This window comes from Eptatretus burgeri, chromosome 1 (assembly GCF_056783735.1).
Source record: "Eptatretus burgeri isolate ZD-2024b chromosome 1, Ebu_testis_v1, whole genome shotgun sequence".
NCBI classification, from domain to species: domain Eukaryota; kingdom Metazoa; phylum Chordata; class Myxini; order Myxiniformes; family Myxinidae; genus Eptatretus; species Eptatretus burgeri.
In genome coordinates this window covers 28,756,660-28,781,833 of record NC_140961.1, presented here as the reverse complement: position 1 = coordinate 28,781,833, position 25,174 = coordinate 28,756,660, and the positions used below count along the sequence as shown (strand labels likewise).

Here is a 25,174-nt window from a genome sequence, read left to right as displayed (position 1 = left end):
AGGACGCTGAAGCCGTTGCAGCTCGCAGTGCGAATGAGACATTTCTCTCCCTTCTATCAGCCTACCTTGTCCTCTTATTTTGCTGATGAGCACCCATTAAGGTTGGCAAGGTGGGTGAGGAGATGACAAATTTGACCAAAATTCAAAGTTTGTTCTTAAAATTGGTGATATTATGCTCGTTTTACCTTTCCGCAGAGATGACCTTTATCCATAAGTCTTGCAACAAAATGTGTGTGTGGTGAAACATTTGTGTACCTAATATGCATATCATAGACAAAACCGCATTAGTTGGTGCTACGCTCTTCTTCAATCCATGGTGCAGGTGCACACGGATGTAAATTCTGCTTTGTATGTCCGTTCTGATGCTGCACAGGCAGGGTGCTGCATCTCGAAGCACGCTACCTTTCAGAGGGGATTTTAAGCTGCCGGTCCCATCTGGAATCACTAGTAGACAATAAAGATGCAAAGGTATCTTATGTCAAACCTAGCTTGTAGACTTACATCTTGACTTGATCCCACCTTCTGGTCTCCAATCTCTGCGTGTTTCATTCTACTTTCAGTTTCATTTATTTTTTTATTCAGTGGTGGCTTTTAAAGAGATAATGACTAAAGTTAACATCGGTTTTGAATTGGATGAAAAGTTTTATCGCCATAAATGATTTTGTGATGCATCGTGCAGGGTGTCACAAAAAATGTACCCGATTTAAATTGTTTATTAAGTCTGCTATTTTTTTTTTTAATGCAAGACCATCTAATTTATATGATACATGAAGGAACTAATTGGCCGGCAGGGTGGCACAGAGGTACGCACAGACACCTCATAGCTGTTTAGCCTGGGTTTGAATCCTGACGCAGCTATGTAAACTCTCGTCCTGGTGTTTCACAGGCATGGTGATTCATCAATGGGTGTGCTGTCCCTCGGATGGAAGTTAAACTGGGCGTCCCGTCAGCCAGCATTAGTTGGTTGACGTTAACGATCTCACGGTGGCCTTTGCGAAGAGTAGGCGAGCTATCGCCTGCACCTTGAACAAATTCTAAATTCTTGCCCTCACTACTGCTGGGAAGGCAATGGCAAACCTCCCAGTATAACCCTTGCCAAGAATCTGCTTCGGCAGCACTGGCGCTCTGTAACAGAGTGTGGTACTGTCCATAAAATTCAGAGGGAAAGGAACTCATAAAGTTTTGTTTGACTATAACTAATGTTCGAAACGTCCTCCAAGTTCTGCACATTTATGGATAAGTATGGAGTAGTTTCTGACTACAGACTGAAATGCTTCACATGAGACTTGTTTTTTGAGCATCTTCGAGTTCAGGAATGTTTGTTGGGTTGTCTTTGAAAACATTTTCCTTAACACATCCCCATTGAAAGAGGATCTGAAGGTGAGAGGCCAAGAAAATCCAGGTCAGTGAGAAATTAATTACTGAGTGACTGCGTGGACGAGAGCTGTGCGCGTGCAGTGGCTCCGTCCTATTGAAACCAAGCACCAAGAATGTTTCTCACATGACTCCAGAAAAATGTTTTTAACATGTGTGCGTAAAATTCCACATTCACGGCTATTCATTCCTCAATATCCTGATCTTCATTCTCCGTGCCCCAAAACTGACAATTTTGCTTGTTGGTCATACCATTCAAGTAAACGTGACATTCGGCGCTGAAAAATATATCTTTGTCGATTCCTCCTTGATTAATAATCCCAGTGAATCACACACATAATTAATAATATGTATACTCACCATCTGAAGTTAACTGCTGCATCAATTACATTTTGTAAGGGAATGCCATTACCAATCAGCTTGCTATCACTTGTCAAGCCAGCCGTTCCTTATTACCTGTTTCAGTGGAGTGCTTGCTTGAGTGCTTAAGCCACTTGGTGAGCAATCTACTTGCTGATTGGTAATAGAACACACCCCTTATCAGACTTCAACACTCTAATGACTGCTTTGTGACACTCCGATTTCATGTGAAATGTGCCTTGTTCATTTTCTCCAGCGACACGCGATCACAACTAATTCTGTTTACAGTCTCTTGAGTTTGAATATTCTTCGAATGTCCAGTGTCCTGCATTATTGTTCTTCACAGAGCCAATCCCTCTCCACTTTGAAACCATATGACGTATCGTCTTTGAGGTTGGTGCATTGCATCTGGGGAATTGTCTTCGAGGTTGGTGCATTGTGTCGAGGGAATTGTCTTCGAGGTTGGTGCATTGCATCTAGGGAATTGTCTTCGAGGTTGGTGCATTGCGTCTAGGGAATTGTCTTCGAGGTTGGTGCATTGTGTCCAGGGAATTGTCTTCGAGGTTGGTGCATTGCGTCTAGGGAATTGTCTTTGAGGTTGGTGCATTGCGTCTAGGGAATTGTCTTCTTAAGGCACGCTGCACTCGTATCACTGATTTCACATCCACGTTCTTTTCGACAAAGAAGATTCACTCCTCTGTTGTTGGTTGCGCCATGGGAACCCCCAGTGATAATTGTTGAAAGAAAATAAAAAAAACAACTTACAAAAATGCCAAACTTTTAAAGTCCAGGCCAATATAGAATTCTAAATTTGTAGCAGAAGCAACTAGATGCTCTATAACATTGCTATGCTTGAGTTTTCAACAAACTTATCCAAGAGGAGGAGGTAATGGATGAATGGCTCACAGAGAGTACACCTTCCTCATCCCAAAATCTGAAGAAATCAAACTACCTCAAAAGTATAGTACAGACCAATAACATGTCTACAAAAACCAACAAAGTTCTGATGGGAATCATCATAGAAATGATGTAACCACCACCGAACACAACAAGGAGGCCTCGAGGCAGAACAGAAGGGGTGTAAGAGAGGATGCTATGGAACAATAGACCACCTATTATGAAACAAGGCCATACTCGAAAACTGAAAACGAGAAGAACCAAATTGCCCACAGCCTAGATAGACTGTAATAAAACTTTTGATAGTGATCCACATTCATGGATGATACAATGCATGCAATTGTACAAGATCAACCCCCGAATAATCAAACTGATTGAGAAAGCAATTGAGCTATGGAACACCACATTGATACTGCAACACTCAGAAGGAAAGATCGAAATACCAGGAGTGAAGACACGACGTGGGATCTTCCAGGATCATCCAGGAGCCTTTCATCCCTCCTGTTTTGCCTGGTCCTGGACCCACTGAACCACCTCATTAATGAGTAAGATCATGGATACACCCTAGCGCCCAATAAGAGAGCTTCCAAAGAGACAGGAAAGGTGACACATCTACTGTACATGGATGATCTAAAAGTCTTTGCACCAAAAGACGAAAAATCGGTAGAATAACTGAAATTAGTGAAAGGGTACTCCTCCGAAATTCAAATGGAATTTGGCCTAGATAAGTATGCCAAGTGCACATTCACACAAGGTAAACCAACAAAAAACGCACAATATAAAATCGACCTAGATACAACGAAGCATCATACAAATACTTCAGAGTGGAAGAGGGTCACCAGATATGTCACAAACAAATGCACAAAACAATTGCCAAAGAATACCTGTGTCGAACGAGGCTAATCCTGAAAACATATCTCACCCCGAGAAACAAAATCAAAGCCATCATACAACCAGCAATACCAGTATTCCAATACAGCTGCAGAATAATAAACTGGACACAAACAGAAATCAACAAACTCGATGTCCAAATCCATTGGGACCATACTCCCTACAGAGCGTCGGTGCTGCCAAAGCAGTCTCCTGAGCTATTGGGCAAACTCCTGGACAGGTCACCACTCCAAACACAGGATACTCAAATGGCTCAATCATCCCAGCAAGCTGGTACTCATTTTGCCAACCTCAGATGGGTAACAGGCCGAGTCAACCCCACCTGGTATGAATTTAACAGTCAAGCAGGATTTGAACTCAGGACCCAATGATCCCAAGCCCACCACCCTCACCATTAAGCGAACACCAGGCATACAAACGAGATATCAAAACAAGAAAACTCCTTACCATCCACAAAATGTTCTACGAAAATCAGTGCATTCTGAGAATGTACTTGCCGAGATGAGGAGGAGGTAGCGGCCTGATGGAACTCAACAAAGTGCACAGAGAATGACAACTGTCGGATTGGCTGAATACATAAAAAGTTCAACAGACTACAGAATCCAACTTCGATGCAAATACGAAGACAGCAAGCTGGAGAAGGTATCCCTAACCCACCAAGCAAATTTTTCCCAAAGATAGGTACAGTTGGTGCAATTAGCAGATGTCAAGCATGAAACCGAAATAGCAACGAATATAGCCCCAATTATTGCAAAAAAAAGACAATAAAATCATAAAGCGAAATATCAACAGATATACACCGACAATTGGGAGAATGACAAAAGAGCAGGAAGATATTAAAAAAGAAAGAAAAAAAGTTGGACAGATTGGGCATAGACAAAGAAGGCTCTTTAGAATGGCCAAGAAGAACACGGGCAGGCACTAGTAAATAAAAAATGACATTGCTGATTGAGGTGTCAATTCCCAGCGATTTTGGCCTAAACAATGCAGAAATTTTGAAAATGATCAAATAATAAGGCCTCAAAAATAAAGTGAAAAGATCCTGGAATCTGAAGACCACTGAAGTTGAAACGGTGATTATTGGAGCAATGGGAATGATGAAGAAGAACCATACAGAGATCTTCAAAAACATCCCTGGGAATAGCAATACAAATAAACTGCAGTTGGAAGCTGTCCGGGGCTCATTGACAATTGACAATCCTGAAAAGAGCCTTCGGAACAAAACATTGAGAACAACACATCACAGCTTGGTCCATGAATTGTGATGCCTCCCCCCCTCCTTACCAAAACGGAGGTGGATACTTAGAGACCTGCGAGGACTACGTTGCACCTTCTGAAACCCACATAGCGAAACACACACACACACACACACACACACACACACACACACACACACACACACACACATACACACATACACACATACACACATACACACATACACACATACACACATACACACATACACACATACACACATACACACATACACACATACACACATACACACATACACACATACACACATACACACATACACACATACACACACACACACACTTCTCTTTCACCAATAGATGCAAAAATCCAGTATAATTTCTCTTGTGGCCCTGGAACTAAACAAAAAATGTATATTTATGACTGCCCTTGTAGCCCATACAGCTCCTCCTCCCCCCAACCCACTCTCATCTCATTTTTTTGATTAATAGTAAACATGATTGATAGTAAATGTCATTTTAAACTTACCATGTGCAGCGACAAGCCCCAGATAATATGTCCTTCCCATCGGTGTTAAGAAGCACTCAAACCAACCAGATACAGTGTCTCCCTCTGTGAGGTCTGTCTGAATGTTGGTAATGATGGCATCGCCTTTCCAAAAGCAGACATCCATTAAATATATCGCCAAGCCTGCCATGTTCACACTAGGTAATCCCGCAAAGTAAGCGTGGTGTTGGCTTAGTGGTTATGGCGGCTGGCTTGGGATCTTAGGGTCCTGAGTTCAAGCTGTTGGCTGCTGAACTAACACCGGGTGGGGTTTACTCAACCTGTCATCCTTCCAAGGTCAGCGAAATGAGTATCAGTGTATTGTTATAGGGGCACTGCATCAGCAGCATAGCCATGCCCCAACAAAATGATAGCGAGCCAGCAGCCAAGCTGCTGTACGCAAGAAACAGAAGATCCTGTAAGGTTCAAAGTCCACTCACTGGCAGCGATGTTTGAAGGTTTGGATAGAACATGCCCATCTACAAACCTTTGGGCCTTGCACCGGTCCACATCCTTCGGCGTTTGCAGTACAGGCTGTGAGCTATCAGCTTTTGGGTCATTTCAGAACGTTCTTCAGTTCTTTCATTGTGCAGAGGCACACTCTTTCTCGCCGGTGCATTTCCAAGTATTTTTGGCTTCTTTTGGAAGCTTTGTGAGCCATGTTTGATAACAATCCTTATCTGGCATGCATGATAGATGTTCTCTGTTCCAATGAGACCTTTGTTGCAAGGTGTTTCTGCACATGTGTGCCAAGCATTCTGCTTCGGATTACGTCATTTCGAAAGTCGTGTATTCACTATAGTTGATATTTCTATCTACAAAGATTTTTTGTAAAATAAATTCTCAAATCGGGTACATTTTTGTGACTGCCCATACTTCGCTGAGCTTTAGATTCTTTGCACTCAATTCCAATTCAAATTGTTGGTTCTACCTTTTACACCTGAAAGTCAATAAATGGTTTTAATCCGATTTAAAAATTGATCTTCACCAGATGCCGTATTGTTATATATTTTGCGAACTTGTTCTTGGAAGAGAAAGGGGTGGGGGAAATCAGACGTTAAATACAGCCTTGTATGTTATTTTTTTTATTATGACCGATGCTGTCGTTCCAGGTTGTTATGTGAACTGAAAGACAAAGTTCCAGAGTATATGGCACTAACTTTGTTTTACCAACTTTGCTAGGTGATTGAAGAACCCAGAAATGATACCATGCACACAAGCACTGCCATTCCCAATGCCATGATTGCCATGGACAAACGGCTTTATATCGTTTGTATACTGCCATTCGTGATCCTCCTGGGCTGCGTCCGGAAGCTTCGCTACTTGGCCTGGCTGTCAGGCGTGGCCAACATAAGCATGTTGGTTAGCCTTTGCATCATCTACTTTTACATTGTGTTGGTGAGAACTCGCTTCACGGCTCATTCTTATTGCCAACAGCACACCAATGGGTGCATGAGAATCTTTGAAGTATATTATGAAGGATAACATGCAGGTCTCCGGTTGAGACGTGTTCAACCAAATAAATAAGCCTGGTGTTGGCTTAGTGGTTAGGGTCCTGAGTTAGAGCCCCGTTGGCTGCTGAATTATCATCAGGTGGGGTTGACTCAGCCTGTCATCCTGCTGAGGATGGCGAAATGAATATCAGTGTGCTGGTATCGGGGCACAGCATCAGCGGAATAATCGTGCCCCAACAGAATGATAGCTACCCGGCAACCAAGGTGCATTACGCAAGAAGAAGAATCAAAAATTCTTTTTAACATGAGAGTTTCAGTAGTGGTTACAACTGAGCATCATTGAAAGTGGAGTTAACACAATAAGTGAACTCAATTTGTTTCTTGTAAAAATAAGAATAAATAGCTACAGTAATATCCCGATTTACATAATAGTCCGAAGAAGGAGGGAGAAGAAAAGATTGGAGGAGTCGTCAGGTTTTATAGCTTCTGGAAGAGGTTTAGTTTTGTTTTTATTGAAATATTTGTTTATTTATTTATATCTATGTGTATTTGAATATAACTATCATTGACGCCCAAAAAGGTAACATCATCGGTAAAAAGCGAGTTATAATACGTTAAGTGGTGATGTTAGGAACGCACCCCCACCCCCCCCCCCCATTCCATTAATTATTTGAGAAAAATTACTTTGAGTTACGTCATTTCGATATTCGTTGACCATTTCAGGAACGCATCCCCAACATAAACCGAGGTCTGACTGTATCTACAAATTACTTATGCAAAAATGGTTGAAATGCCATTTTTCACCCTCTCCCCCACCCCCCTTTCCTTTCCTTTCCTTCTCTTAACCTTTTTTCCAATCTCCTTCCTATTTATCCTATCCCTTCACTTCTCCCACTCCTTCCACACTCCCTGACCTTCCTTTCTCTCTTCTGTAATCTTATTTTAACTTTCTTTTCTCAAAAATAGAAAATTGTGGGAAATCTTGGTGGGTTTTTGGTTTCAATAGGTGATTTCAGACATTTTTATTCTTTTGCCATTTTGCCTTTTGCGATATGGACACCCAGCAGGATTAAAAACAAAACCTGTCAAAGGGCGGAGGAGCTCCTTGTGAGCTAATGGCCATCCATATCTAGTGCCCAACTGTGTCTGCTGACGTCTGCCTGCAGTTTGGTTACTTATTAGGAGGTTGGTGGCAGGATTTGCACTCCGGCCACCGTAAAACCCTTCATTCCGCAAAACACAAAAACACAAAGAAATCTGAAAACCCACTCCGTGGGAGTACCTCCTGTGCAGCTTCCCTTCGCAGGATAGCTCACCGGATGACAGGATTGGGCCAAAGCCTTCGGGACCCCCAATCTTTGATGATAGGATAGAAACCACAGGGTAACATTTCGGGTCAGATTGCGGGAGAGTGTGTCGGAGTGGTGCTGAGGTGTTGTCCACCAAACGGCGGTCTCCTTGGGTTAACCTGAGGCGGTCCCTTCGGGTGGGTGCCTGGAATGTCCTATCCCTAAGAGAGGATGATCACCTGTCTCTGTTTTCAGCTGAGCTCAAGCGTTTGGACATCGGTATTGCAGCACTCTCTGAGGTTCGGAGACCGGATTGCGGCGAGATCATGGTGGGTGGTTATACCTACTATTGGTCTGGTCACTCTGATGGTTACCATTCCCAAGGAGTTGCTGTAGCTGTGTCCAATAAGCTGACTCCAATGATAATTGAGGTAACACCGGTCAAAGATTGTATTATGACACTAAGGATTCGTCACTCCTTAGGTGTCATTTCCCTGGTCTCTGTTTATGCTCCGACTGAGGCGAGTGATCTCACCGTGAAGGATGCATTCTATGCCACGCTCGAGCCTGTGCTTGATCAGTGCCCCAGGAGAGATACACTTCTCATCTTGGGGGATTGGTTCATGGTTTCAGCACCCACAGGTTCATCGCTGGACTTGGTATTCCAACGCTGGTGGTGTGGCAAAGGACATTGACCATATGCTCGTTGATGGTTACTGGAGGATAATCCAGAACTGCAGAGTCTACTGGAATGCTCAGTTCCTCAATACTGACCACCGGCTTGTTGTAGCAACTCTGAACTCGCACCTTAAATCCAGGAGAATGGTACCATCCGAGCCTAGGTTGGATGTTGGCAAGCTCAAAGATGAGAAGGTAGCTGAGGAGTTTGCGAACAAGCTGAGTGGAGATTTGAGGAGTCTGGGTGCTTTGGGAGGTCCTGAAGAGTTGTGGAGTGCCTTCAAGACCACAGTCCTTGATGTTGCTGGTGGATGTCTTGGAACTAGGGCAAAGAAGAATTTTGTCTTTCAAGGGACACTGGATACCATTGGCCAGAGTCTCAGGGCCAGGCTGAATGGCAGAGCTGAGCTGTTCAGGGAGCTGAGGCGTAAAACTGTACATGCGCTAAGGGTGGACAAGGAGGCCTTTGTACGAGGAATCTGTGAGGAGGAAGAGCATCACTTGCGGTCAAGGGATTCTCGTCCTGCTTAAAGGGGAATTCGCGCATTGCGTTCATCCAAGCCCATCCCTCGGTGTACTGCAGTTAGAGCAGAGAGTGGAAGGCTCTTGACAGAGGAGTCTGAAGTGAAGGCCCGCTGGGCCGGTTACTTTGAGCGGTTGTACCAAGCTGATCCACCAGCTGTCAAGTTGGACGTCAGGGGTGTTACAATCCCTGTTGCTGACCCTCCAATCAACTGTGGTCCACCTTCGCTTGTGGAAACACAAGCTGCGGTGAACCGGTTGAAATGGGGTAAAGCTCCAGGGATCTGTGGCATCCATGCTGAACTTCTCAAGGCTGGTGGAAATGCTGCACTCATGTCATTGCATGCAGTTCTGTGCTCTGCCTGGAACACAAGCATCATCCCAACTGACTGGAAGAGGGGCCTTGTTGTCCCTCTCTGGAAAGGGAATGGTGATCGCCAAGAATGCAACAACTACCGCGGGGTGACGCTGCTCTCAGTGCCGGGCAACGTCTTTCCTCGGATAATTCTTGACAGGGTTCGCCACCATCTGATTGAGCACCAGCGTCCAGAGCAGTCAGGCTTGACACCAAATAGGTCAACGATTGACCGTATCCTTGCTCTTAGGGTCCTCACCGAACGCAGACAAGAGTTTCGGCAGGGGCTGCTTGCAGCCTTTGTTGATCTCTGTAAAGTGTTCGATTCGGTGCATCAGGATGCCCTCTGGAGGATTCTTGGTCTTCGTGGGGTGCCACCAAAACTGATCGATCTGATGTCTGAACTCTACTCTGGTACTGAGTGCTGTGAGATGTGGTGGTACCATCTCTGACTTATTTTCAGTTGTTACTGGAGTTCGTCAGGGGTGTGGACTGGCCCCCACACTTTTCAGCACTTGTATGGACTGGATTCTCGGGAGGATGTCGGAGAAATCAAGCAGCGGTGCATCGTTTGGGAATGTCAAGATCTCTGACCTTGATTTCGCAGATGATGCAGTCATCTTTGCGGAGACTTTAGATATCCTTTTGGGGGCCCTCGAGGTGCTGAATGAGGAGTCTGAGTCGCTGGGATTCCGGGTTTCCTGGGTCAAAACTAAGATCCAGGCTTTCAATGACATCTTGGATATTGCTGTCCAGTCTGTGCCTGTTTGTGGTGAGGATGTTGAGGTCATGGAGAGATTCACTTAGCTTGGCAGTGGTATTCATGTCTCTGCCGGTTGTGAGTCAGAGGTCAATAGACATCTAGGTTGGGCCTGGGGAGTCATGGATTCACTGGATAATGGGGTGTGGCGCTGCCGGTACCTGTGCGGGGGGATGAAAGTCCGAGTCTTCAGGTCCTTGGTGCTTCCAGTCTTGCTCTATGGATGCGAGACTTGGACTCTGACCAAGGATCTGAGATGGAGACTTAATTATTTTGATACCAGGTCTCTTCAGAGAATACTTGGCTATCGCTGCTCAGACTTTGTGTCCAACGAGTGGTTGCTGAGAGAGACTCAAATGAGATTGGTTACCTGCATAGTCCGTGAGCGTCAGCTGCGGCTTTATGGACATGTCGCTCGTTTTCCTGACGCTGATCCTGCTCACCAGATTCTCTCAGCGAGGGAGTCTCGTGAGTGGAGGAGGTCAATGGGCCGACCACGTGCCTTGTGGTTGCAGCAGGTTGATCGGCATCTCAAGGAGATGGATATGGGCCAGGCATCTGCCTGGGGGATGACCAAACGGAGGCCCCTGGAGTACCGGCGGAAAGTGGACGCAGCGACGCGCTGCTCTGGTGCATGCTCCCATACCTTACCTGACCATTGAAGTTCTCGGTAGATAGATGATTTCTCTTTATGTTTTTCTTTCAATCTGAGTCCAAGAGATTCGCATTTCATGAATTCTGGTGACTTAGAGTACAATCCAAAATATTCTGCCCTTGACATCTTCCATATGTGGAACCGCATCCCAGAGGTTGTTCTATCCCACTCTTTCCTCCAGGACTTCAAGCAGGTGGTGAATCACCATCCCATTGAATCTCTCATCCTTACCCACAATCCTTTTTACCCCAATGACCCATACCTAACCCAACCCTCTTTCATGTGGGTTACTTTGTTTACTGCCCCCTCCTCTCGTTTCTTTTCTTGTTTGTTCATGCCCTTGCCTTTTGTGTCCAACTGCTGCTCCCCCTGTCAGTTCATACCTTCCTTTACCTTGCTCTTCCATTAGTCTTGATCTTGTCAATAAAAAAGTAAATTACTGTAGGATTCGTTGCTGAAAAATTCTGCGAATGTCGAATCTGAATGTCAGGGCATTGTGTCAGTGAGAAAAAGGGTAGGTTCCTGGCGGTTCGTGACTTGTAAGGGAAAATCAAAAATCCCATGAAAAACCATGATTATGCCCTGTGATGTAACCTTGTTTGAATGTAAAACATATATTCATGTTCCACCGATGTTTTGCTTCATGCATATGTATGCTCTGCCCATGTGACGCGCCATCTCCGCTGCGAGTGGGCAAGAGCGGCGCTGCCCCATCTGGCGGAAGGTGGGCTTTTGCCGTCGCACTTGGTGTGTTTCAAGATGAAGAAAAAGTGATTTAAACCTCTGCAAGTGTTTGTTAAACTGTCTGGAGCATTCTTATTCAAGAATTGGGACACATAGGCTGTTCCAGGATACTCCCATGAAAAAAATGCAAATACGCCCGCAGAAACCGCGAAAAAAAAAACATGAACACGCCTGTGAAAAACCGTGAAAATGCAAGAGAAAAAAAACCGCGAATACACCCGCGAAAAACAACGAAAATGCGGGGGGAAAAACCCCACGAATACGCGAAGTACTGGGATGCGAATGTAGAAGCAGGTCACATTTTACAAACCGAATACGTGGGGTCTGAGAATATCAGAACCGTGAATGTCGGGATCGCCATATCGGTATTATGCAGCTCGCCATATCATCAAATCACTCTTTTTATTTATTTATTTGTTATCAAGCTTGTACAAAATATTCCTTTATAAATGTGTCGCACATGGAATTATGTAGCGAAGTCAATTTTACCATGTGGGGGAAAAGGGTGCATTAAGATATGGGGTACATTGGGACACGTCCTCCCCCCTCTCTAGCAGGGTTAAATGCAATTGCTTTGGTACTTCAAATGCTACATGTGCATGCCAATGTGTTGGCACTTCATATCGATGGTCAAGAACAGCTGTCATCGGGGATGTCCCAGTGCACCCCTGTTTCCCAGTGCATCCATCCCATATTCACATACATGGGCAATGTTAATTTGTAAAGGTATTGCTCTATTGGCAAACATTTTTCACATGTTTCACAGACATTCGGGAACCCCGGAAAGCAAGACAAGGCTGCTTAAGTGAGGCATAAACAGAGTGGATTGTAACAGGGTGTCCCTTTTACCCACCGTAGAATATCCCACCTCACCTTGACATTGATTACGTGGCAGAACCCAAATACTACCCGCTCTTCTTTGGCATGGCCATCTATTCCTTTGAAGGCATTGGAGTGGTAAGTGTGCTGGGATGCATATTGAGGAGTAAAGGTTGTATTTAACTGGAGGATAATATGTTGTATTCTATTATCCTTTCTAAATAATATGATGTTCAAGTATTTTTTTTTTTTTGTATACCTTGTCGAGGCTCGTGTGAGAGCGAACACACAACGCACAGCAAGGGGGGCATGAGACAAAAGGGGTGGGAGTTGGAAGGACAAAACAGTGGGGAACAGAGACATTAGGAGATCTGTGGAAGGGAGAGGGATGGGGCAGGGAACATGGGGAATGCAAGATGGACATTACAGGGACTTTCAGGAAGGAAAGCAGGGAATTTGAAGGAGGTGGGCTTGGGTGGATTATCAGGGATAGATAAGATCGAGGATTTGGATGGGGGATGATAAGAGGTGGTGGTGAACAGCTGTTTTGAAGGCCTGGAGGGAAGAATGGGATTGAATAGAGTGAGAGAGTTTATTCCAAAGGCGGGAAAAAAGAGGGATGAAAGAGTGAAGGTGAGCAGTGATTCGTGATTTTGGTAGTTTTACCAGAAGGGGGTTGTTGGCGGACCTTGAGCCCCCTGCGGAAATGTGGTGGGGACAAATCACAGAGAGAGCAGGTGGGGCGGGGCTGTAGAGGAGACGGTAGAAGACAGAAAGACCACCGACCAGCCTGCGGTGAGAGAGTGAGAGGCCCCTTTAAAGTCTCAGCCTCATTGCGGGAGATGCCAATGATCCGAAATGCCTTGGTTTCCACAGCGTGAGGCCGAGAAAGGTGAGAGGCAGGAGCACCAGCCCAGAGGGGAGAGCAGAACTCCATCAGGCTGCGGACAAAAGCTTTGCAAGTGGTCACGAGCTCAGGTGGGCCGAGGAAGGACTTTGCACGACGTAGGATTCCCAGTCGGTGACTGGCTTTGGAGGCGAGGTTTGAAATGTGGCTTTCCCAGAAAAGGTCATGGCAGATAGTGAGACCCAGAAGCTTGAAAGAAGCTTTATGATTTATGATTAGTCTTCAAAACCCACCATAAGGAAAAATGTCACAACACTTGAAGGTCTTGATTAAAAATTAAACTATACCAGCAAAGAACCCGTCCTTGCAGATGGGATCATTGCCTCCACTTTTATGATATCTTTGGCGTATTATATTATGATTTGTAATACCATCTTCCACCAGGTGAAGCTGTATGATACAGATTTACATAGAGAGAATTGGGGGCCTACCTACACCTTGAGCTCCCGGGACTACGATTTTCTCATTTTTGTTTAACCTCCAAGAACTAGCCTGTTATACAACCACCAGTTTTACCAGTTTGCAACCCTGAATACAACCACCAGTTTTCAATTCATTCCATCCAGCGGTTTAAGAATGCATGAAGTCAAATGCAGAAACAAACGAGAGGGGGAGCACTCGGTAGAGTGCAAAACCTCCGCCGCCAATACTGCTGGGTCACTTAAGTGAACCTGATATCCTATTCATTGTAGGTCAAAACGGATCAGACTCTGCGGTCTGATCATACCCTAACCTAACCCTAACCCTAACCCTAACATTCTCATTTAAGTACATATATATATATATATATATATATATATATATATATATATATATATATACACATATATATATATATATACACACATATATATATATATATATAATATATATATATATATAATATATATACACTGAACCACGATTGAATAAATGAAACTAGATCGACGCGCATGTAGAAATGCCCAAAAAATAAAATCGAAATTTTTTTGAAAAAAAAAAGTTGCAAAATTGGGTTTTTTTTTCTCTAACAAATTTTTTTTGGGGGAGGGGGGGTGGTTGGAAATCACTTAAAACATGTAGAAATGCAAAAAAAATTCAAATATTTTTTCAAAATGGCCGCCATAGCGGCCATATTGGACTTTGGACCAAGTCCAAAATCTAATGACATGATCCTTGGACCATACCTAATCCCCCCCACCAAGTTTCGTCGAAATCCGTCCAGGTGTTTTTCTGTCATACTGTTCACAAACAAACAAACAAACAAACAGACGGGTGAAAACAGTAACCTCCGTCCATCTTAGATGGCGGAGGTTAACTAGAATGGCTCTCGGTAAGCTGAACAATTTCCGTTTTATATCCCAATGATAAGCCGGATCCGCATCCGCACCTTAACCAAAATCAAATCGTCTTGTTATTGTCACCTACCAACTCATCTACAGAGTTTTGTCATAACCCGTCCACAACTTTTTGAAATATTGTGCTCGATATAGTTTTTGGCCTTATCTCTCAATGGTGAGGTATCACTTTTAAAATTCTGGCATCCGCATCCGGATCGACGTCTTAACTAAAATCAAATCGATTCGTCCTCTGTACACACCCAACCTGTCCACCAAGTTTAATACGAATCCATCTGTAACTTTTTGAGATATTGTGCTATTTAGTACTGTACTGTGGGTGTTAAAAAAGACCTGGACAACTTTGGTTGTTCATATATTTCGTACCACAAATGATACAACGATACCCTTTGTTTTATACGATACAGTAACTCATAAAGTTTTCTTTATTTTCAGGTCTGGTGTTTTAATTTAAAATAAAATGGCAACTCTACAGGAGAAAGCCGAGTGTGTCGAATGGTTCATCGACACGAGATCTGACACACGAGTTCAGTGTAATTTCCGTAGAAGTTATGGAAGGAATCCGTCATCGTGGGCTGGTATCAGAGAGTGGTACAAGACGTTTAAGGAGACTGGAAGTTGTCAGAAACAGAAAAGTACCGGTCGACCAAGCATAAGCACAGCAGACGTTGAACGAGTGCTTTGATCATTTCAACAAAGTCCCAGCAAATCAATTTGACGCGCATCCAGTGAGCTGGAACTACGAACCAGCACTGTACACAGGATTTTGTATAAAACACTGAAGCTTTATTCCTATAAGGTAAAGATTCTGAAGGAACTCAAACCAAATGATGAACCCAAACACAAGGCACTTGTCTTGGAAATACTCAGTCGCATGGAGGATGACGAAGATTACCTGAAAAAGGTCATGTTTACAGACAGATGAAGCATGCTTTCATGTATCAGGGAAGGTCAACCAGCACAATGCGAGGATTTGGGGCCCTGAAAACCCCCAGGTGGTCATTGAACACATACACGACAGTCCAAAGGTCGATGTGTGGTGTGGCCTTCTCCATGACCACTTGGTGGGTCTGTTTTTCTTTGCGGAGGATACAGTGACCTCAACAATTTACATGAACATGTTGGAAGGATTCGCCTTTCCACAGATTGAAGGCCTGCAACCCAATATCATTTTTCAACAGAATGGCGCTCCCCCTCATTTGGCCTTAGTAGTTCGAGCCGTCCTGAATGAAAAAGGATCTTCGTTCTCAGATCACAGCTGCATGCGCACTGGTGGGCGCAAACTTTCCGAGCCGAACATGGCAAGAACTCGTATACCACCTTGATGTCCTGTGTTTGACAAACGGAGCTCACGTCGAAATGTATTGATGGTGTGCACAAAACTTTATGAGTTTCTGTATCATATAAAACAAAGGGTATCATTGTATCGTTTGTGGTTCTAAGTATATTAACAATCAAAGTTGTCAAGGTCTTTTTCGCACATCCTTTACATCGTTTTCCGCACTATCTCTCAATGGTGAGGTATCGCTTTAAAATTCGAGGAGACGGATCCAGATCTTCACCAAAATGTAATCAGTTCGTTCGTGTCATACACCCAACCTGTATATCAAGTTTCGTCCAAATCGGTTCTTAACTTTTTGAGATTTTGTGCTCACAGACAGACAGACAGACAGACAGACAAAACAGACAGGGGTGAAAACATAACCCCTGCCCACCTTTAATGGCGGAGGTAACAAACAAACACTTCTCAGATTATATATTGTATTCCTAAAAACATGTACATGCATCCAATTTTCTCCAAATTCCCCTCAGGCGAGTGTTAAACAATACTAGCGACCATTAGGATTGGGGTTATGCGTCAAATAAAGTTCACATTTGGGCCTTAAAGGTGTTGGGGGCAATATCGCATGTCACATTTGAAGCCATGTCCGGGAGAAATCGCATATGAAGCCCCAATATATGTTGTAAAACAATCCATATACAGTCAACATATAATCTGAATTCTCGAAAAATGGACAGGCAATGGGATACATCATTCAAGCATAAAGACTCATTTAAGTACCTTTATTAGCTAAAGACAATTGTGGCCTAGTTAGCGGCGACCTAGAGGCCTAGCAAGTCGTGACGGCTCGGGTCTGTTAGTCTGTGCGGGACGCGATAAGTTTTCCCTTCATTGTAAAACGACCAAAGCGACAGTTAAAACGATTTTGAGCTGATAGGCATCATGGGCCTTGTGAAAATTAGCCTCAGCAATCAAGTTAACGTGTACACTGCCCAAATAACGATGCGGCATTCTCTCAAACAGGGCTTAAACACATGACATTATAAAAGGTCTTTGTCCGAGGTTATTATTTACTTTTACCAATGTGTATATATGCATCCGGAAGAAGATCATTGTTTTCTGGTTGTGTATTGTCACATATATTTTTCCGCATATCTCGTGAGATTGTGAGTTGAACAGGTGTGCGTGAAGGGCCATGACATTCTCATGGTTACATATCCTTTCCGCATATCTCACGGGATTGTGAGTTGGCCAGGCAACCGTGACGGGCCATGACCTGTTCATGGTCACATATCTCATGGGATTGTCAGTTGGACAGGTAACCGTAACGGGGCATGACCTGTTCATGGTCACATATCTCACAGGATTGTGAGTTGGACAAGCTACTCTGATGGGCCATGACCTGCTCATGGTCACCAATTTTTACGCATATTTTGTGGGTTTGTGAGTTGGACAGATCGGAAGGGGGTTTGAAGGCTTGAAGTGGGGATGGGATTGATGCCCTCGGGTTGGGAGGTAGGGGGTGAGGACTTAGGGTCAGGGGCAGGTGGAGCAAAGATGGAACAGAGTTGGGAGGGGAGGTTAAGGCTTTGGGACAGTGGGGGGGGGGATGGGAGTTGAGGACTTTTTGGTTGAGGGGGGGGGTTGGTGTTGAAGGCTTGGAGTGAGGAGGGGATTGACACCTTAGGGTTGGGAGGGTGACAGTGAATTATTGGAGTTTGGAGGCTGAGGTTAAGGACTTGAGGTTTGTGAGGAGGGGTGGAGAGGGAGAGTTGAGGACTTGAAGTCACATTTTATTTTATGTGGAATTTACACGGATCCCTGCTCGTATAGTATGATTGGTATAAATGTAATGTAAATATAACGACGGTGTGGCATTATAATATAGACTGATGCACCGTTTGTGTGACATTTGTGGCTGTTACAGACGCTGCCACTGGAGAACAAGATGAGGAAACCACAGTCATTTTACACTGTCCTTTTCATTGGCATGGCCATTGTAACATTTTTATACCTCACTATGGGTACCTTGGGATATGCCTGCTTTGGCAGCAAAACTCTGCCGAGCATCACTCTGAACTTGCCCTCACACAACTGGTATGGAACCACATGATGTCACATATAATTAGTTTTTGACAAATCCTATTAAGAAGGCTGGCGCACATCACCATATCTGATGGGATAAGTTACTTGGGGCTGGTATACGGAGACAAACAGAAGGTTTGACCTATTCCCAATAGGATTGAGAAGGGTGGACATTTTGTTATTTTTAATCCGCAGATTTTGTGGGAACCCAACTCACATCCTGTCATTTGCGTCCTCGCTGCACATGCCAATCTCTGAACTGGCTGGACAGCATTTTATAAAATGGCGTCGAAGCAAAACTGTTGTCTCTTGTTTTGTGAGTTGGACTTTCCCACCTGAGACGATGATTGCTGTCGTCGTCAGGAGGGATGTTAAAACGTCACGTGACAATTGCTTCGCCCCGAAAGCACTCGCTTGTGGTCCATTTGAAATTAAACAGATTAATAAATTAAGGGGTTAACATAATAATGAGAATTTATTTTTAAAATAATTTAATTTTACTCCATATTCAAAACTTTAGTTGTCCTTTGTGTGATTGCAAACTTTGTGCTTTTTTTTAAATGTTTTTTTTTAGGTTATACCAGCTGGTGAAACTTCTGTATTCTATCAGCATCTTGTTTTCGTACGGTGTCCAGTTCTACGTCGTTGCTGAAATCTGCATCCCGTTCTTCATTGAAATTGTTCCGCCCCAGTGGAGTTTGGCAACCGATTACGCCGTGAGGACTGTGCTCATCTGCTTCACATGTGAGTCAACGACGCAAAGTTGTTCCTGTTATTCGATCAAGGTGAAGTCTTCTGCGTTCCAACAATCGAACCACAAACCAATGTCTTTGTTTTAAATTGAAAGACACCATCACTCTCAATGTTTAAGGGCTCGTAGTTGAAATTGAGGATTTAAAAAAAATTGTATATTTTCCGATGTTAGTTTTATTCGTCCCGACATGTAAGTGTAAGCCTGGTGTTGGCTTTGTGGTTAAAGTGGCTGGCAAGGGACCTCATACTCCTGAGTTCAAGCCCCTTCCCATTCAATTAACACCAGGTGGGTGAACTCAGCTTGTCATCCTTCGGAGATTGGCGAAATGAGTACCAGTGTACTGGGGTCATAACCATTCGGGGTAACCTTTGTCAGAGTGGCGACCTGTCCAGGACTGTACTCCTTGCCAATGAAACTGCCTCGGCAGTCCTGTGTGCCTTTATGGCATGAAAGGAAGGGTATATCATTATCTATATATTAATACTGAAGAACCAATTTTGTGCTCCTCCTAGCGGTCGTGTCACGTTTTTCTCGGTACTGTGACCTGGATGAAAGAAACTTCGTACCTGTAAGAGTGCATTGCACGTAGTGGCAATAGTCAACTTTCAACTCTGAAGCATCTATAAATTAATACTGAAGGACCAATTTTGTGCTCCTCCTAGCGGTCGCGTCACGTTTTTCTCGGTACTGTGACTTGAGAAGTTTTGACACGGTGTTTGTATGTCAAAGCAGACACGTGCACAAATCAGGGGCCTTCTTCACAAGGAGTAGTGTACACCAAAAATGTCGTGTACAAGGACGTTTTTTAGGCCTCATTAGGTAAGGCCATGGAATACATCGACTGGGATCCGGCTCTTACAAGAGCCACCACTGGTTGTCATATTGGGCTCATGGAACTGAATCCGTCTGTGACGGAGTTTCGGCTAGTTTTTATTCTTACATCATCGTTAGATTGATGAATTGAATAACTTCTCACACGATTAGTACATTCAGAAACATCGGCAGATTCGATGGCATTCATCAGTTCAATAAACTTTTAAATACTTGGCCTTTCATCAACAACATCTACATACAATGACCTCAAGGAGCATGGGTTAATTTTCATAGGTAAACCCACCTACTGCCCTCTCCCACACCAACAAAATAGCATGAACCATGTAGGTACATAAAAACACTTTAATACTTTTACTCATCATATGTGCCGATATATTATATAAATGATAACTGTTGGAGTTTATTTAGCAGACCCAGTGGCGTAATGGTTAGAGCGCCCTCTCTGAGTCTGGGAGGTCAGTCGTTCAAACACCGGCCGAGTCATACCCAAGACTTTAAAAGTGGTACGTGCTGCTTTCTTGCTCGATGCTCGGCATTTAAAAGGTAAAAAGGGATAGAACACAGGTAAGCAACCATATGTTAGCAATCATAGCGCAGGCTTGATGGACAGAATGGCATCCTACTGCATTTACGTTCGTCATGACGGAACTCGTATCACTGGACCATGGTATCTCGTTTGTAAAATGCTGTCTTTCTCGAAGAGTAGACGAGTTATTGCCTCCACCTGAAGAAATTTAAAATTCCTGCCCAAATCACCTCAAATCAAACGTCAGGCTTTCCCAGACGATTCCAGAAAGCCATAACGATTCCCCCTGGCTGACCCCACATGGGGGGGGGGGAATAATTTTGGGTACTAAACAAGAAGAACCATCTACATCGAAATGTACTTTACCCACCTGTCCCATGCAATGTATTAACAGCCCACGGCGCCACGAGGTTAACATACTCTTGTCCCAAAGGAACTACACAATTAGCTGTATTTGCAAACAGAATGACCAGCTTACTGTTTAGAGAGGACAGTGTGCTTCGTAATGCAGCACCTCCTGCTATCTATACTTTACTTCAGAATACAGCATAATATTGTAATCCTCAGTGGGTTCAGTCGGGCACAAGCTGTCTCGGCCAATGTTGGCCAAGACCTCCCAACCGCTGAGTCCTATCTGATTGGCTAAAGCATTTTTTGCACCCTCCATGTGACCTTGTAGGTGAGCACACTTCCCATTGAACGATCCTGCTGCCTATTGGTACCCTCTCAAAAGATCCTTTTTATTTTTGTTTGTGTAAGCCTTTTTTGTTTATTTATTTATTTCATGGAATGATTTGCTCAAGATCCGGCTGTTTCCTCCCATCACAGGTGCCCTCGCTATTCTCATCCCAAAGCTCGATCTGGTGATCTCGCTCATCGGGTCCTTGTGCAGCAGTTCACTCGCTCTAATCATTCCACCCATCCTCGAGCTGCTCACCTTCCGAGAGGAGAACCTCGGCTGGAAGTACGTCTGCAAAGACATCATCATCAGCCTCGTGGGCTTTGTCGGTCTTGTGGTCGGCACGTACTCCACCATCGGTGAAATCGTCACCTCATTGTCGCACCCGACGACAAATGGAAACAATTCCACGCACGTCTGAAAGTCAGCCTTTTGCACCACCTTCGGCAGTGTGTTTTTAGCATGATTGTTTCTTCAAGTTGAGCTGCACTTGTTCTGCGATAGTCGCTGCGCTGTGTAACAGTGATTTTAATTCCCGTGTATTGCTTCGTCTCATTTACCACCCTTACCAGTTTTATTCATTTTTTGTTTCCCCATCTCTTCTGCCATCATTATTTATCGACACTTTGGCTGTTATTTTTTTGCCCACCGAGGCTGTATCATCATATTGCGAAACGCAGAAACAGAAAAGCTATCCTTTATGTTACATTCGATTCCATTCAACTTCCAATTACTAAGAACTTTCCTCAGCTGGCTTGCCCTCCCCCCCAAACCACATAAGCTCCTATTTTTTTCTCTCTCTTTTGATAATTTGTTGATGTTGATGTCCTAATTTAAAGAAATGTGTAACTGTTGTCGAGGTTTCAATATCGTTACAAGTTGCATTGAATTTGCCAGTTTGCTGCTAGTCTCTTGATAAAACTCAAGTTCAACTCTTACCTTAACGTCTTCGTCCACATTTTCTCTCTCTCTCTCTCTCTCTCTCTCTCTCTCTCTCTCTCTCTCTCTCTCTCTCTCTCTCTCTCTCTCTGTCTCTCTCTCTCTCTCTCTCTCTCTCTCTCTCTCTCTCTCTCTGTCTCTGTCTCTGTCTCTGTCTCTGTCTCTGTCTCTGTCTCTGTCTCTGTCTCTGTCTCTGTGTCTCTCTCTCTCTCTTCTCCGTGGTATCAACCCACAATTCCTGCTGCAGACACTCTCTTGTAATCAAAATGGGGGGTGGGGAATGTTTAATTGTTGTTGCTGTTCATTGTTTCACAATTATTATTTTAAAAGGCTCGGGTGCATAACATGCCAGGCCACGTCACGGGCATTTTGAGAGAAAGCCATTTTAATTGACGATAAGAATCGGATCGTAAAACCTTTAAGGCAGTTTATTCTTTTATCGGTTCTTTGTAATCGTTAACGACAGAAGGGCGAGTAACCAAAGTCTTAATATGGGAAAACGACTCTGACACACAACGAGATGTCAATCCAATTGTATTTGGCATGTCTTGCAATTCTTCAGAAGCATTGCTGTTTGTTTTTGGGGTTTTAGTCAGGCTTTTAGTCACATGATTGGGTCATGAACATCTAGTCCATCACCACTGATTCACCTCTGGATACTGGTCATCGTTTATCGGGCTCTTCCTGAACTGACAGTTCAATGAAAAGGATGGTGAGAATAATGAGTAACAAAACAGGAGCAGATTGTTCACGTCTCCTACTTTTTTTCTATTGGATAGGAATTGAACGATTGGATCTGAGTTTGAGATCCATGAATCCTTTTCTTTTATGGTACTCTGACCTCACCTTGAGAGACAGAGTGTGTGTGTGTATGTTCCTGGCCGTTTTGACGAACATGACATCTTCCGTGGAAGTGAACTTGAAAACATGGTACTGGACGAGCTGAAGTTTCGTCTCGCTCGTGAATCTCATAACTTGCATTCCAGGGTACAGAATAACCTTGAAAATTGTGGAACTCGTCGAAGTCTTCTGTACAATATTTACATTGTGGATCCAACGTTAAAGATATTCTGCAAAGAGTAGACGCATTATTAATGATCTGAAATGTTTCATCCACAGAAGTTACTTTTAAAATCAGATGAGGCATAACTGATCGAAATATTTTGTGACTTACTGCATTCTTGCAGCATTACCTCAATTTGTTTGTTTAGCCATTTTGTGTTATCTCGAGGCGTCCATTGCTCAGGTGCAGACTTCACACGAGTTCTGGCTGGTATGCGGCTGATTTCCATCTCGTTCTCATCAGTTCACCTCTCATGTTAATTTACATCATCTGGGTTTTCAGAAGTTGGACTCAAAGGCACACACTGGCGTTGTAAATGGGTACAAGTCCTTGACATTTAGTCATATTTCCATCTGGGAATACTGCAGTAAGGGAAGGTTAGGCTGGGAGAGAGTTGATTGATATAGTTATGGCAGTTGCGGTTCAGCAGGACGCCTTGACAAGCCGTACACACGATAAACCGCCATGTGACACACAATTTGCCAATCAGGTGTTTTATTTATTCATTTTATGAAATCATACTGCACCGATCTCTAACTGGTTCATTGGATGAGACGGAATTCTCTCCTCTCTGCTGTTACAGGGTTCAAATATCTCAATCATCATCGATATTACTCAAAAGACCGACGCTGCTCTGCTGGGTGCTGCCATATTTTGAAATGAGCGATTTGTTCCCATCTTCTCAAATAAAACGTCATGCCATCATCACATATAACAGGATTTTGGTTTGCCATTTAAAGTGACATTAATAGTGTGGCTTGTCATGTGACTGACTCTCTGACATCCGACCTAGGTAACAATATGGCTCATTGTGTGATGCACCTGAGCACTTCAATTGAGCCTCAACTTTCTTTGCCAAAAAGTGACGTCTCACCGGTGGATTGCAGCTGCTAAAGTAATTTTCTGTGAAAATGCGAGAAAGTAATTTATTCACAAATTGATGCTCAGTTTGAATTCATTAGTTCTGAGATTTGCCAGATAACTACTGCTTTTAAAAACCGAATTCCATAAGTGAAAAGTTTGTCGATTATTTTTGTGATGAACACTACCCTCGTCGACGTGAATTGGCTCCTACATCCACAGTTAATCGAATGCCTCGTTTCCACCGGCAGGTCGTAACGAGAGCACTTTTTCATGACTTTGCAGAGCCAGTCGTACTGGCCCTGAATGTGAAGAAAGATATATATATATATATATATATATATATATATATATATATATATATATATATATATATATATATATATATATATATATATATATATATATATATATATATATATATATATATATATATATATATATATATATATATATATATATATATATATATATATATATATATATATATATATATATATATATATATATATATATATATATATATATATATATATATATATATATATATATATATATATATATATATATATATATATATATATACTTGGTTTCTAGAATAATGCAGTATGACGTTTAATATTACTTATTCAATCCACAAAAGGTGTTCGGCCATCTTATCACACAGCTGACATGTACCTATTTGGTTTTTGTCAAGTTTAGTCTTTCACATTTTATTGTTGAATTGTTTATCTATTTTAACTCCACAATAATCCCAAACCTCTGTACAAATCCATGAAGATTAAACATTTTCTTCTTTTTTTTTGACCAATGTTAAATCCTGATCCATATTTTTCTTGCTGCTTGGATTTGTTGGGTTCTACTTTGCAAACATTTTTAAAAGGTGCAATGACATTCTCTTGGGTCCAGTGGACGAATTCTAGTTTCTTGTTTTTCTTCTTCTTCTTCTGCTTCTTCTTCTTCTTCAATCAAAACAAATGTTTTGAGTTATTGATATTCTGCCCTGGTTATGAAACCATCCCGTATTATACTCATCTCCAATTTGAAATACGACAGCACATGAAACATTACATGTTTTTACTGGAGCATAAAGCATTCCCGCCCTCACGACTGCCACCACCACCACCTACCCCATTCACCACATTTCTTTCTTCTCTCCCATTCAACATCCCCCTTCACCCACCCCCACACTAATTCTCCATCTACACTTTATACAAAATTTATAGATCCATAACATGGCACGTACCACACAAATGTTTGTTGGTAAATTGCACTAATTTCATCATGAATCATGCTACCATTTAATCTTTGGTGTTTGTCACGAGAAGTACACTCGAGTTCCGAT

At 43.1% G+C, this 25,174-nt stretch overlaps 1 protein-coding gene across 4 annotated transcripts in view; it reads left to right on the top strand.

Moving 5' to 3' along the window:
• The window catches only part of LOC147034126 (proton-coupled amino acid transporter 1-like), a 97,148-nt gene extending 73,294 nt beyond the window's left edge, over nt 1-23,854 (top strand). For all 4 annotated transcript variants that reach the window (XM_085876898.1, XM_085876889.1, XM_085876880.1 and 1 more), the window contains 5 exons: nt 6,469-6,684; nt 12,602-12,700; nt 18,016-18,185; nt 18,748-18,917; nt 21,116-23,854. In XM_085876898.1, coding sequence (XP_085733024.1) covers nt 6,469-6,684; nt 12,602-12,700; nt 18,016-18,185; nt 18,748-18,917; nt 21,116-21,387 — 927 coding nt within the window. In that variant the 3' untranslated portion in view covers nt 21,388-23,854. The remainder of the gene's footprint in view (nt 1-6,468; nt 6,685-12,601; nt 12,701-18,015; nt 18,186-18,747; nt 18,918-21,115) is intronic.
• The last annotated feature ends 1,320 nt before the right edge of the window (nt 23,855-25,174 follow it).